The 14,160-nt window shown below is 40.6% G+C and overlaps 1 protein-coding gene across 3 annotated transcripts in view; it reads right to left on the reverse strand.

The window, feature by feature from the left end:
• CFDP1 (craniofacial development protein 1) overlaps positions 1-14,160 on the reverse strand; it is a 142,060-nt gene that overhangs the window by 85,415 nt on the left and 42,485 nt on the right. The window contains exon 6 of one of the 3 annotated variants that reach the window (XM_038008259.2): positions 1,465-1,549. The exons of the other annotated variants lie outside the window; for them this stretch is intronic. Coding sequence (XP_037864187.1) covers positions 1,465-1,549 — 85 coding nt within the window. The remainder of the gene's footprint in view (positions 1-1,464; positions 1,550-14,160) is intronic. 3 annotated transcript variants of the gene reach the window in all.

Below are 14,160 nucleotides of genomic sequence, written 5' to 3' on the forward strand. Positions count from 1 at the left end.
ACTGGGTCAAAGGTACAAGGAATCTCTGCATTATTTTATATGACTACACATGAGTATACAACCTCTCAAAATGAAAGGTTTATTTATATGTTTTTTTTAAAGTACTCTTTAAAAAAAGGGATCGCTGGGCATAGTGACTCATGCCTGTAATCCAAGCACTTCGGGAGGACAAGATGGGCATATTACTTGAGCCCAGGAGACCAGCCTGGGCAATATGGTGGAACCCTGTGTCTACTAAAAATACAAAAATTAGACAGGTGTACAGGTACACATTGGTAGTCCTAGCTACTTAGGAAGCTGAGGCGGGAAAATTGCTTGAACTCAGGAGGTGGAGGTTGCAGTGAGCTGAGATCAAGCCACTGCACTCCAGCCTGGGCAACACAGTGAAACTCCATCTCAAAAACAAGAAAGAAAAGCTACATAGGGTATCTGCACTTAAAGCCAATGAACTTCTATTTTAGGCAAGATGAATGCTTAAGATAAGCGAAACATTTTCCAGATAAAGATCCAGAAATGCTAGATAAAATATACCAAAAAATTATTTTAAGCATATAGCTAAACTCATAAGGAAGAACGGGCAACCCCCGGGTGTTTGGATCAAAGAAGGAACTGAAAACCACAGTAGAGGACATGAGCTGATATAGTGGTTACAGCGGGCGGGTGGGGTGGGGGAAGACAGTTTCAATAACTTCCAGTCTGGGTTTTATTTGCCACGTGATAATAAAAATGGTCTTGAGCTTATGTGCAGTAGAAAACTAGAACTAAGACTGAAAGTGGAAAGTCTACACATCCTCAATGAAAGGATCGAGTTAGAAAAAAAAAAAAAATCATGTAACAGCCCAAGGAACAGAGAAGAAAGTGTATCTAAGCTTTGGGCTGTAGGGGGTAGGAAAAAAGGTCTCTCTTAAGAATCAGAATGAAACCTTGGGCCTGCAACCCACATAGATTTGGGCTTCAAAATTATACTTTCAATTATAATATCTGAATGTTCCAGGCACTCCAAACCAAAGAATTAACATAAAAATTGGCCCAGGCAAGAGCATCTAGAAGAAGCAAATTCATCCCCACTTTTAAGAAAAACAAGTTTAACCCCAGGTCATATAAGATCACACCACAGATAAAACCTCGCTAAAGAGTAAAAACATATTAAACATAAAAGGAAATACTGACAGTGAACTGAAGGATTTTTTTGAGAGTTAGCAAGACAGTAGCAGCTAAATCAACTAGAACTTACAGACAACAAAGATAAAATTTTTGAGCATGTGACACTATCTAAGCTAAATCTCTGCCAAATTACCCTAGCAGTGGCACGTAGAGAGAGGAAGAGTGACTACAGGCTTTATGTAAACTTAGGAAATGATTACAACAGTCCAAGCCTTTCAAAAGACTTTAGAAAATATTTTAATTACATAGCAACAGATGCTTCAGAATGTAAGACCCAGGGCCAGGAGCAATGGCCTATACCTGTAATCCCAGCACTTTCAGAGGCCAACACGGGAGGAATGCCTGAAGGCAGGAGTTGGAGACCAGCCCGGGCAACAAAGTGACCCTGTCTCAATAAAAAAAATTAAGATTAAAATAGTTTCTTTAAAAAGGAAAGAAAGAATGTAAGACCCAGAAAAAGGCAATGAGAGAGGAGATAAAATGAGAGGAGGGGGATATGAATGAATACTTAGAGACATCTTTAAAGTAGAGTTAAACTCACTGGATTGGGCAGTTAGGGGCTAGGGGGAGAGACAAGAAAGGGAAAAACTAAAGGTGACACTGAGGTTGGGACTCAACTACTATTGAGGAAAATAGTGGTACATTCTCCCTTCACCGACAATGGCAGTTTTGGACCAGCAGATGAGAACACTAGACTGGAAAGAAGCCTCAGATTCCAGTCCAGGTTCTCTTTCTTTGGCAAGCTACTTAATTTCACAGATTTGGTTTCTTCACTTCTGTAATACGGGAGGATTTAGGGAAAATGAGTTAAATATTGGACCAGTTGTGGATCAAGGGGTTTCAGAATAAATCTCTTGCAAGCAGCGAGAGATATGGGTCTGGAGCTCAGGAGAAAAGCAATACTGAAAGGACAGAGCAGAGAGAGAATCATCAATGTTGAAAAAATGGTTAAAGCTGCAGCAGTAGATGACTTTTTTTTTTTTTTTTTTGAGACGGAATCTAGCTGTGTCACCCAGGCTGGAGTGCAGTGGCCGGATCTCAGCTCACTGCAAGCTCCGCCTCCCGGGTCCACACCATTCTCCTGCCTCAGCCTCCCAAGTAGCTGGGACTACAGGCGCCCGCCACCTCACCCGGCTAGTTTTTTGTATTTTTTTTTAGTAGAGATGGGGTTTCACCGTGTTAGCCAGGATGGTCTCGATCTCTTGACCTCGTGATCCGCCCGTCTCGGCCTCCCAAAGTGCTGGGATTACAGGCTTGAGCCACCGCGCCCGGCCGATGACATTATTAGATGCATAAAGACAAGAGGCCTGTGAATCTTGGGAAAACCCTGAACAAATACAGAAAAGGCTCAGAGGCAATAAGGCAGGCATGGTGGTATATGCCTGTAGTCCCAGCTACAAAGGAGGCTGAGGCAGGAAGATCACTTGAGCCAGAATGCAGAGGTTGTAGTGAGCTGAGATCTCGCCACTGCACTCCAGCCTGGGCGATGGGAGTGAAACCCTGTCTGAAAAAAGAAAAAAAGAAAAAAAAAAAAAAAAAAAAAGCTCAGAGGCATACCAGTCTTACCGAGAAGGGGTATTCTGAGAGAGAGTACCACAATTAGATGACATACTACACTGGCACAGAGTTGTGTTCCATTTTCCATTGCCAACTAATTTCCTGAGTGATTGATAAAATACAAGCAAAATAAAAGCCTTTGTCACAAACCTTCCCTAGTATCCCTTGAAAACACTGATTTCATTATGATGTTAAAAGTTCTTTCATTGTGGTGTTAAAAGTTCTACTTCAAAGGGTTTAAAATATATATTCTATAAAGACAGACAGATACTTCATAATCTAAGCCTTTACACAGCTGAAATTCTGCCTGGCTTAGGCTTGCAGGATACTGTAAAACACACAGCTGACCCAAGTTAGCCCAACAGGAAAGCTGGTTTCACCACATCAAGACAGAGAAATTGAGGTCACACTGGTCCAACACAGGCTAAATCAGTGTGCCCTTCTAAAATGGTATCAAAAACTTGGATTTAGTTAACCTCATGGCGCAAACAGAAACATGGCTGAAAAGCAGACGTGATGCTTGTGGTTATTGCTCTAAAGGAAACTTCCTCCAAGTTTTGCTTTGAAGCAAATAACACTATACAAGAGACCAAGATCAAGAGAGTTTTGTACATGATATTCCTTGGACCTTCCTAATTCTCACTTCTGGCCAAACAAGTCATGTCATGCTGTATCTGACTGTAGGGAAAACTCTTCTCCTTTTGTTTCCACTTCCTACAGGCACATCATGTCACAAGCAGCTAGGACTATAGGATCTCAGTTTAAAGCAGAAGCCGATGCAAAGCATGAGTTTTTCCTGTGCATTCTCAAATTAGCAACTGTTGAAATTGTATTACATTTCAAATTCAAGGAAATGCTAATAATCAAAAGGTTATGTTTTATGGTCTTAAGCATCCAGAATTACTAGGTCTAAAGACGAGTGTTTGATTAGAATCTTCCATTTCCTCAATGATGGGAAAATATTAGCCTGGCTTTAAATTATTTCAGCTTAAATTTATCATAAATTCGCTTGGGTAATAGGGTTGTGGCACAATCCAAAATTCAAGTAACTGAATATAGTTAAGTGCTGGACTTCAGACGAGCCTGATTTTCAGTCCTTGACCAAAATAATTAAAACACAGCTGCTCAGCCTCTCCCAAAAGAAAAATTCCTCAATCCAAATTAAAGTATTTATCTAATATGAATCTTTCTGTACAGTTAGAACCATTCAGGAAATGGCAGCAAGTTGCCTTTATAAGAACCTTAATCAGAACATAAAAATCACTGATTGCTATGATTAGGAAGAATGACATTCTTCCCTGATGTTGAAACATTTTGAAATAGTACCTTCCAACACAAAGAACCTAAGAGTGAAGCAGCACATAGCATTTGCAAAGGATCAATAAGATACAGCCCCGGCTGGACACGGTGGCTCAAGCCTGTAATCCCAACACTTTGGGAGGTTGAGGCGAGTGGATCATGAGGTCAAGTGATTGAGACCATCCTGGTCAATATGGTGAAACCCTGTCTCTACTAAAAATACAAAAATTAGCTGGGTGTGGTGGCAGGCACCTGTAGTCCCAGATACTTGGGAGGCTGAGGCAGGAGAATTGCTTGAACCTGGGAGGTGGAGGTTGCAATGAGCCGAGATCGTGCCACTGCACTCCAGCCTGGTGAAAGAGCAAGACTCCGTCTTAAAAAAAACAAAGATACAGTCCCAAATTTGGCTCACAATTTATCTCAGTGTTTATAAAATTTAGATTTTTTTAACCTGATCTCTTAAATGACTGAGGATTAACTAACCTTGATAATTTGATACAATATGGAAACTACCTACAGGTAATATGCAAACCTTAATTTATTCATTCCATAACATTTGACAAATGCACAAAATAGTATTACTTTAATAAAAAGTCTGTTTTGGTAACGGTTTTCAAAAGACGAAAAATTTTGGCTGGGTATGGTGGCTCACACCTGTAATCCTAGCACTTTGGGAGGCTGAGGCAGGCGGATCACCTGAGGTCAGGAGAGCAGCCTGGCCAACATGGCGAAACCACATCTCTACTAAAAATACAAAAATTAGCCGGGCATGGTGGCACATGCCTGTAATCCCAGCTACTTGGGAGGCTAAGGCAGGAGAATTCCTTGAACCCAGGAGGCAGAGGATGCAGTGAGCCAAGATCACACCACTGCACTCCTGCCTGGGTGACAGACCAGACTCCATCTCAAAAAAAAAAAAAAAAAAAAAAAAAGAGGAAAAATTTTAAACCACCACACAAACCAACAGGTTATAAAGATACAGTTACTACAATTATTGTGGAGAAATGCAAATAAATACATATTGGTCATTGTATGGAAACTGGTCTTCTCACATAATACTGGCATGACTTCAAATTGCTACTGCCTATTCAGCAGCAGCTATTAGAATTTAAGATGCACATACCCAATAACCCAGCAATCCCACTTCTAAAATTCTGTTCTTCAGAAATAACAGCCTGAGAACATGAAAAACTTACGTGTAAGAATTACCACAGAATTATCAATAACTGTAAAATTTGGAAAACTAGTAAATGTTCATCAATAAGAGAAGGGGCACTCAAACTATGGAACAGTCACAAAATGGAGTACCAGGCAGGCATAAACAAATATAGATGTTTATACTGAACCTGGAGAGATGCACAAGATAAGACTGTTAGGTAAAAATATAAGTTGCAAGAAGAAACTAAATATATGTGTGTATATATATACTGCAGACCAGTACAGACAGGGCAAGTCCATTTTTGTTTTAAGTATATATGAATGCAATACATATGTATGTATACAATATATATGTATATATTCTTTTTCCTGATCATTGATTTTAACTTCTTAATTTATTTTTATATAAACCTTGATAGGTATTGCAGGTACAGAGTATATAGATTAGAAATTGAACAAGGAAAATAATTTTTAAAAGATGTTCCCATGAATACTTGGAATATTTTGAATCTATTAAAGGGAATTTCATTCACATTCTTGATTCAAAGATATTATCCCAGGCCAAGCTAGCTAGTAACTGAGATAAGTATGAATGGAGAGTCTTGTGAATAACATTAATACATATGAATACAATATATTATCATAGCACAGGGAAGGATCTGCACAAAACTGATCATCAGTTAACAGCTATCAGCTTCTAGGGATGAGAATTAACAACTGGACAGGCAGAAAGGAACTTTCACTGCTTTCTCTCTGAAAAAATTTAAGTGGTGGGACTACAGGTCATTTTTACTTTCTTATTTGTAATTTAAAAAAAAAAAAACTCCAAACAACAAGAGTTTTTGTATCCCAAAGAAAAAAATGAGAGAAGAAAAATCATTTCTCACTTTCTAAGCACAATGGTAGAGTTGAAAAAAATAAATTCTAATAAAAGAAAAAAAATAGAAACTGCAGAGTACATAGAAATCTCATACCAAGAGACTAATCTAATTAGGCAAAGAAAAATGTACAACACTCTTTTACCCAATCTTAAGAATGCTGCTTAATGCTTCCTGGGATCTTGGCCAAGACGAGCTATCTTTTCAGGTGGAATTCTGCCCTCTAGTGTACACTAAAAGAAGTTAAAGTCCTATGAAACAATAATAAAGTACTGTTTTAAAGTTAACCAAAATATTTTCACTTCATTCCTAGAGTACCACAATCATCTTCTTAAATGAAGGTCTTCCTTTTCTTGTTCCCAAATCAATTTATATTATCATACTAAGTAAACTGTATGACTATCGTAACTTCACATACCTATTCTATTCTTCCCTACACATCCAAGAAGCACCTAAAGCATTTAACTGACTCATTTTTCTCACCAAGACAATTTGGCACAACCAAGGGTACAGGAATATGACAAAATAAAGTTTTAAAAGCCTGTGATCCTAGCAAACCACCATGGCAAATGTATTCCTATGTAACAAACCTGCACGCTCTGTACATGTATCCCGGAACTTAAAGTAAGATTTAAAAAAGAAAGAAAAAAAAGTTTGTGATTCTGATAGACATCTGGGTCTAAAATCACAGATGTTTGAAACTTATTGGCACTATAATTTGAGGCTAAGAGCAAAGCAAAAAGGCTGCTGTGTGTAATAAAGTTCATCTCTTCATAGAATTTTCTAAGAACACTAGAATTTATTTAACTCCAGGCAACCTTGAAAATCACTATAGATAATTCCTAGGTTCAGAGTATTTGCTGTAGGTATTCAATCCAAACTGATAGAGGTTACATCATCCTGGTGACCATAAATGAAAAAAGTTTTTGCTTTGAAAACTTTTTGGGCCAGGCGCAGTGGCTCAAACCTGTAATCCCAGCACTTTGGGAGGCTGAGACGGGCCGATCACGAGGTCAGGAGATCGAGACCATCCTGGCGAACACAGTGAAACCCCGTCTCTACTAAAAAAAATACAGAAAACTAGCTGGGCGAAGTGGCATGCGCCTGTAGTCCCAGCTACTTGGGAGGCTGAGGCAGGAGAATGGAGTGAACCCGGGAGGCAGAGCTTGCAGTGAGCTGAGATCTGCATTCCAGCCTGGGCGACAGAGCGAGACTCCACCTCCAAAAAAAAAGAAAACTTTTTGGCCAGGCACAGTGGCTCATGCCTGTAATCCCAGCACTTTGGGAGGCTGAGGCAAGTGGACTGCTTGAGGTCAGGAGTTTGAGACCAGCCTGGCCAACATGGTGAAATCCCGTCTCTACTAAAAATACAACAATTAGTTGGGCATGGTGGCAGGCTCCTGTAACTCCAGCTACTTGGGAGGCTGAGGCAAGAAAATAACTTGAACTTGGGAGATGAAGGCTGCAGTGAGCCGAGATCCTGACACTGCACTCCAGCCTGGGCAACAGAGCGAGACTCCATCTCAAAAAAAAAAAAAGGAGAAACCTTTTCTACGTTTGGAGTCTCATTTAGATGCTCAGATTGGCAAGGACTTTATTTCATGATCCGAATTGTCAGATATCCTCTTCCCTCCCAAAAGGATATCACTAGACTCTCCATTCATACTTATCTCAGTTACCAGTTTAGACTGGAATAAGAGCATTGAATCAACAATGTGAATGAAATTGCCTTTAAAAGATTCAAAATACTCCAGATATTCACGGGAAAATCTTAAAAAAATTACTTTCCTTATTCAATTCCTATTTACTCTGTACCTGCAATACCTATAAAGGCTTATTTTAAAACAAATCAAGAATAAGTTAAAAACAAATGAAGCAGGGTATTAACATCCACTGAAGAACATGAAGGCGAGTTAGGTACAGGGTATTCTTACTTATACACAAACCACATCATTCTGGAGTCGATAAGTAAGATAACAACAGTACCACCAGAGCTGCTAAAATCAATCATTTCCATTGTCACCACTAGTTCCTGTAACATTCTATTAAAAGCTATCTCTAGCTAGTCCTATCCTGGAACAAATGATCACTAGAAGAAATGCACTTGACACAAGCTGGGCAAAGATACTCTTACCTGGCTCTCCATCAACATATAAGTTGCCCACAACGTAGGATTCACACCTCAGTAGGAGATGATTACCCTCTAGAAACAGTAATAGCCACTATTTCCCACATCACATCTTGTCCACAGCTTCACTGTTGCTGCTGACAGGTATCAATGTACAAACACACCTGGAACTCATTTTTTTTTTATGTGCTAGACCTTCACTTTCTTGAGACAGGAATGAAACAAAAGTATAGAAAATGGTTATATTAATGAGGAAAAGCTTACAAAGGAAAAGGGGAGAAACAGTCCTCTCTCTTTCTTTTTTTTTTTTTTTGAGACAGAGTCTTGCTCTGTTGCCCAGGCTGGAGTGCAGTGGTCAGATCTCAGCTCACTGCAAGCTCCGCCTCCCGGGTCTACGCCATTCTCCTGCCTCAGCCTCCCGAGTAGCTGGGACTACAGGCGCCCGCCACCTTGCCCGGCTAGTTTTTTGTGTTTTTTTAGTAGAGACGGGGTTTCAACGTTAGCCAGGTTGGTCTCGATCTCCTGACCTCGTGATCCGCCCCTCTCGGCCTCCCAAAGTGCTGGGATTACAGGCGTGAGCCACCGCGCCCGGCCACTCTCACTTTCTTCAAAAGTAACAAAATAGCTTTCAAAGAGTCCCTCATCAGTTATGAAATTGAGGAGAGATTCTTTTTAACAACAACAACAACAAAAAAATCTATCAGGAGGATAAGAAAGAGCAGCGGCAATGGCAAAGTGGCTGAGAGCCCAGGCTTTGGTCTCAAATAGATTTGGGCTGAAATCCAAGCTCGACCAATCATCAACTATGTAACTTCAACGAGTGAAGGGTGCCTCTCTGAACCTCAGTGTCCTGATCTGTGAAATGGGCACAAAGTTAGTGCCTACATCTTGGAATGTTTATGTGGGTTAAGTGAAATAATATATGTAAAACATTTAGAATTGTGCCTTAAATGTGGTGAAGCAGTCAATAAACAGGAGTTATTTATTCTTTCAAAAAGGGTAAAGAATATTTAACCTGCAGTCTGAGAAGATAGTAGGTTTGGTATTTAATCCAGAGAACAAATTGTTTCCAAAAGGAAATTAACATGGTCATCAAAGGGAAACATGTTACCCTAGAGTGGGAAAAACAGTTGCCTACAGGAACCATGCAGGTAATATAAATGAGTAAAGCCACTGAGTAGGGACCACAAAAGGGCAAATCTCATCTACTCTGTGCCAACCCAGTGTTACCATAGGTGAAGAGGGAAGGTAGTGGCAGAAGTTTTCATTTCTCAAGAAAAGCCAGTAATCCAGATTTTTATGTCAACTTTCTAGAGTTTAAAATATTGGCCAAATGAGGAGACTGGGAGAGATCACACCATTAGCTGCTCAGACAGGACGACTCTGCTCAAAAACCAAAGATTGCTGGTGACTGATTACATACACGGAATTTTGGCAAACCACAATGGTCAGCATTACTGTCTTCTCAGTCCTGAGTCTGGGTCTTGTATCTTCAGGATGGTACTGTGAGGGATTCTGTGTCTTCTATCTTTGGGGAAAACATTGCTACACTGACATCACCTATGATGTTGTTTGAGACTCAAAATGAAGGCCTTCTTTTTTTTTCACTCCACGGATCAAGAAGGCTAAAACTATATGGGAAAATGATATCTTTCCGTCTTAAGTTATATTGCTTTAGGTCATTCTCAATCTATAAAGAGGCAGCTAAACAGCAGGCCCTTAATTAAACAAGTCAATGCCTAAGGGTAGGATTACAAATTTTAATGACACTGATGGTGGCCCGTTGTTGGAATAAAGTAAATAGTAAATGTTGGCTTGAAAATAGATAGCAAATGTGGGGTTGAAGCCTGGCCAGCCAGATACCAGCAAATGTTGAGAAAACTGGATGCAAGTAGCTAACAGTACTGGTAGTAAGGACTGGGGAGTGAGGGAAAAGGCGGATCAAGAGCATGGAATGACAAGACCATGAGAATTTAGACACACTAAGCTTTGTGCTTTACTACCAAATGTAGGAGAGTAATTTTTGTAGTCTGATTCCTGCCTCTAATTAAAATTGGGCTTATTCCATTCCCAAAACATAAACTTTGGCTTTTTATAGCCTAAGCAGTGTGCTATTTTAAACACATGGAGGAAATGCATTTTCAGTTACAAACATTTGCTCCTCTAAATCTGTTCTTATTTCTGAATCTGTGCTTATGTTAGCAAAAGATGTGGGACAGGATGTTTTACTCTCCTGCTCTGGTTTTCCTGTATTGCTTAAATCTGTTTAGAGGAAAATAAACAAAGTGTTTCTTTAGGACAATTTCTATAAACTAAAGCAGCTCCCAAAATGAAAAAAACTGTGGGAAAAAAATTTGACTGCATTAATATAATTTTATTTTAATATACTAGATTATTCCTGTAGATCCTTCCTTTGAAAAGACTTTCTATACCCTGCATGTGGAGTGTGTTGACAGATACTAATATTTACACTGATAAAATGTGCCCACTCAGTTACCCCAGATCAGCTGAATTCCTCTTGGCCCCGTCTTTTCCCAAGCACAATTGTAATTGTAAAGCTTTCTGAGATGCATTTCATAAAATGAGCATACCAACCTTGAAGGTCATTCTGGATTTACTCAGAAATCCAAGGTTCACAGTATCATAATTAAACATGTACATTTTAATGTACAACTCTGAAGACTTTTACTCAGGCACTTGGCAGACATATCCTTGTAATGTGTTATGTTCCATCAGGGCTTTCAAAGAAACTGATTTTGGTCAAATTTCACTTTACCCTGTTTATAAGGGAGTCAGCATTCTTTACTGAAAAATATTTCACTTGTATAGCTCCTGGTTGGCCCCTAGATTCCCTCTATACCCTTTCCCACATGGCTCTCTGCTCTAGGAGCTGTTCTATAAGGACAGCCTGATGAAGACTCCCTTAAACCAAACTTTAGTCAGACTCCAATGAGCCCTCTTCTCAACTAAGGCTTGAAATTGGCCCCTGCCCTTGCTGGGCCTGCACAGCCCAGTTTTAGAAATAATTCTGCGCTAAGTCAGTTTAGAGAGAATCCCCTACCCTTGATATCTGATCACACTAGACTGCCTTGAGCAAGAATATCCCTATCCTTGATGTCTCCTCTTAGTAATTTTCCATCCACTGACCACCTGCCTCCCGATTCTGCTAAAAATCCCCAGCTGTTTTTGCTGTATTCAGAGTTGAGCCCTCTCTCTCTACCCTAGAGATAGTCTTGACACCCATTGCAATAGTTTTGGATAAAGTGTTCTCACAGTTTCAACAAGTGTCGGAATATTCTTTAGTAAGTCTCAGAGGGCAATGGAGCTCCCTGAGAGGCTGCAGAGAGAGAAGAAACAGATCTGGGTATTTATTCCCTTGGCTTCCCTCTGGGGGAAGTCCATTACTTAACAGAAGGTCTCAGCTCCTGTCAGGAGGTCCATTCTACCTAACCCTGTCTTCCCCTGCCATTTAACTGCTCCCATTCTTGCCCTTTCAGGCCTAGGGGTAGTAATAGAGTCTCATTATTACCAGCCCCAGGGAGGCCACACCAATATTTGTATCCCCATGGTTTTCCACCACTTTGTGAGTTATTAAACTCTCCTCAAAGTATTGTATTTGAGAATGCCATCTGTTTCCTGCTGGATCTCCCTAATACAGATATCATCTCAGCAGATTTCTTATTCTAAAAAGGCTATTAGCTCTAAGGCAGACAGGCACAGATATGACAAGCAGTGAGATTTCTACATGAGTGACTTAAATAAGCTGATTTTAAGCTGCCATTTCTCCATTCTCTAGTTATTTTTATAATTATAGTAGCAGAGTATTTTCTGAAACATATAGTTTCCAAGTAGAATCTCTAAGCATCAACAGGGATCATTTTAAGAAGAAATATCCAAGGAAACTAGAAGTAAAAACTGTGTTAGCTAAAACTAACCAGAAACCTAAGAAGAGCTTCTTTGCCTTTATTTCCATCTGGTGGTTATATCCAGAGGTAACGTTCATAGTAATACTTCTAATAAGTGCAAGAAACACCTTAATAATACCACATACAAACCTGGCAACTCTTAATCACCTGCTGAAGGCTAATTCCATACACAGTCTAGAGCAGTATTTGTCAAATTCAGATTGTAGTTGATTGTGAAATCAATTCAGCAGGTCCTAACAGTTTTTTAAATGACACTTCTATACGCAATAATGTAAAACAGAAAATCAGAGCATATTATACATAGTAAGCATAAATATTTCACCAAATTTTTGTCTCACCTTTTCACATACCTATTTTTATAGGTGTACAAGGCATAATGTAAAATGTATTCCTTATGATGGGTGGCAGTCAAGAAAGTTTGAAAGCTACTGGTCTGGGCGGCCAGTCGTGATGGCTCACACCCGTAATGCCAGCAGTTTGGGAGGCCGAAGCAGGTGGCGGAGGTCAGGAGTTCAAGACCAGCCTGGCCAACATGGTGAAACCCCGTCTCTACTAAAATTACAAAAATTAGCCGGGCATGGTGGTGGGCGCCTGCAATCCCAGCTACTCGGGAGGCTGAGGCAGGAAACTGCTTGAACCCAGGAGGCGAAGGTTGCAGTGAGCAGAGATCCCGCCACTGCACTCCAGCCTGGACAACAGAGTAAGACTCTGCCTCAAAAAAAAAAGTAAATAAATAAAGGTACTGGTCTGAAGAGAACTCCCTTCAAACAATACAATAAATATAAAGCTAAAAACATGTTTCAGCCTACAGCTTCAAATTTTAAAAATCCGAATCTTTATTAAAAATACAGCTTGCTGGATGGGCGCAGTGGCTCAGGCCTGTAATGCCAGCACTTTGGGAGGTCGGGGGGGCGGGAATGGATCACGAAGTCAGGGGTTCGAGACCAGCCTGGTCAACATAGTGAAACCCCATCTCTACTAAAAATACACAAAATTAGCCAGGCATGGCGGCGCGCGCCTGTAATCCCAGCTACTCGGCGGAAGGCTGAGGCAGGAGAATCACCTGAACCCGGGAGGCAGAGGTTGCAGTGAGCCAAGATCACACCATTGTACTCCAGTCCAGGCGACGGTGCAAGATTCCAATTCAAAAAAATAAAAAATAAATACAGCTTGTTGCCAAACATAAGCATATCAGTAACTGAAATAAAAGTTCTATAAAACAGTATTTATTTATTTATTTATTTATTTTTCTTTTGAGATAAGGTCTCCGTCGCCCAGGCGGGCGTGCGGTGGTGCAATCTCAGCTCACTTCAACCTCTGCCTCCTGGGTTCAAGCGATTCTGCTGCCTCGGCCTCCCAGGTAGCTGGGATTATGGGCAAGTGCCACCAACGCCCAGCTAATTTTTGTATTTTGAGTAGGCATGGGGTTTCACCATGTTGGCCAGGCTGGAAAACAGTATTTACTCTTACCACATGTGATGTGCTCTGATATTTTCTCTTAATTGATGATTCCAAACCACAGCGTACAAAGTACTTGCCTAGAGTATTAACAGGGCAGGTCTGTAGAATTCTGTTCTACAGCTGCCTTCATCTGATTTTATGTCATTTCTATTGTGGTAGCAAGCAATCAAATCCTCTTCCTCCTTAGGCTTCTGTGTAACTACTACATGACTTCTGCTCAGTGGGAGAGAAATATCTCGAGTATGAAGCAGATAAAGATGTAACAGTTGAGGAACTAGCCCCATCCACATGTCCTGGCATTCAGTGCCATGGTACATGCGGAGAGCAGCATCTTACTGCAAGCACCTGCAGCTCCCAGCCTGAGGACATAGGGCAAGGAATGTGCGGAAGCAGCTCTGCAGCTCTGAGCCAATGTCCGATGGGCAGTGGAGGTTAAACATTCCACCCTCCTCAGCCCTCACTGTGTTCTTTCCAATCTCTAAGTTTCCCAGCAGGAATGAGTGCCAGCCACAACTAGCAGTCACCTGCTTGATAACTCAACATTTACTGGCTTCTTTCCTCTCTTGTACCTCTCCACTGGGGCTTCCTG

The sequence above is a fragment of the Chlorocebus sabaeus genome, chromosome 5, assembly GCF_047675955.1.
Source record: "Chlorocebus sabaeus isolate Y175 chromosome 5, mChlSab1.0.hap1, whole genome shotgun sequence".
NCBI classification, from domain to species: Eukaryota; Metazoa; Chordata; class Mammalia; order Primates; family Cercopithecidae; genus Chlorocebus; species Chlorocebus sabaeus.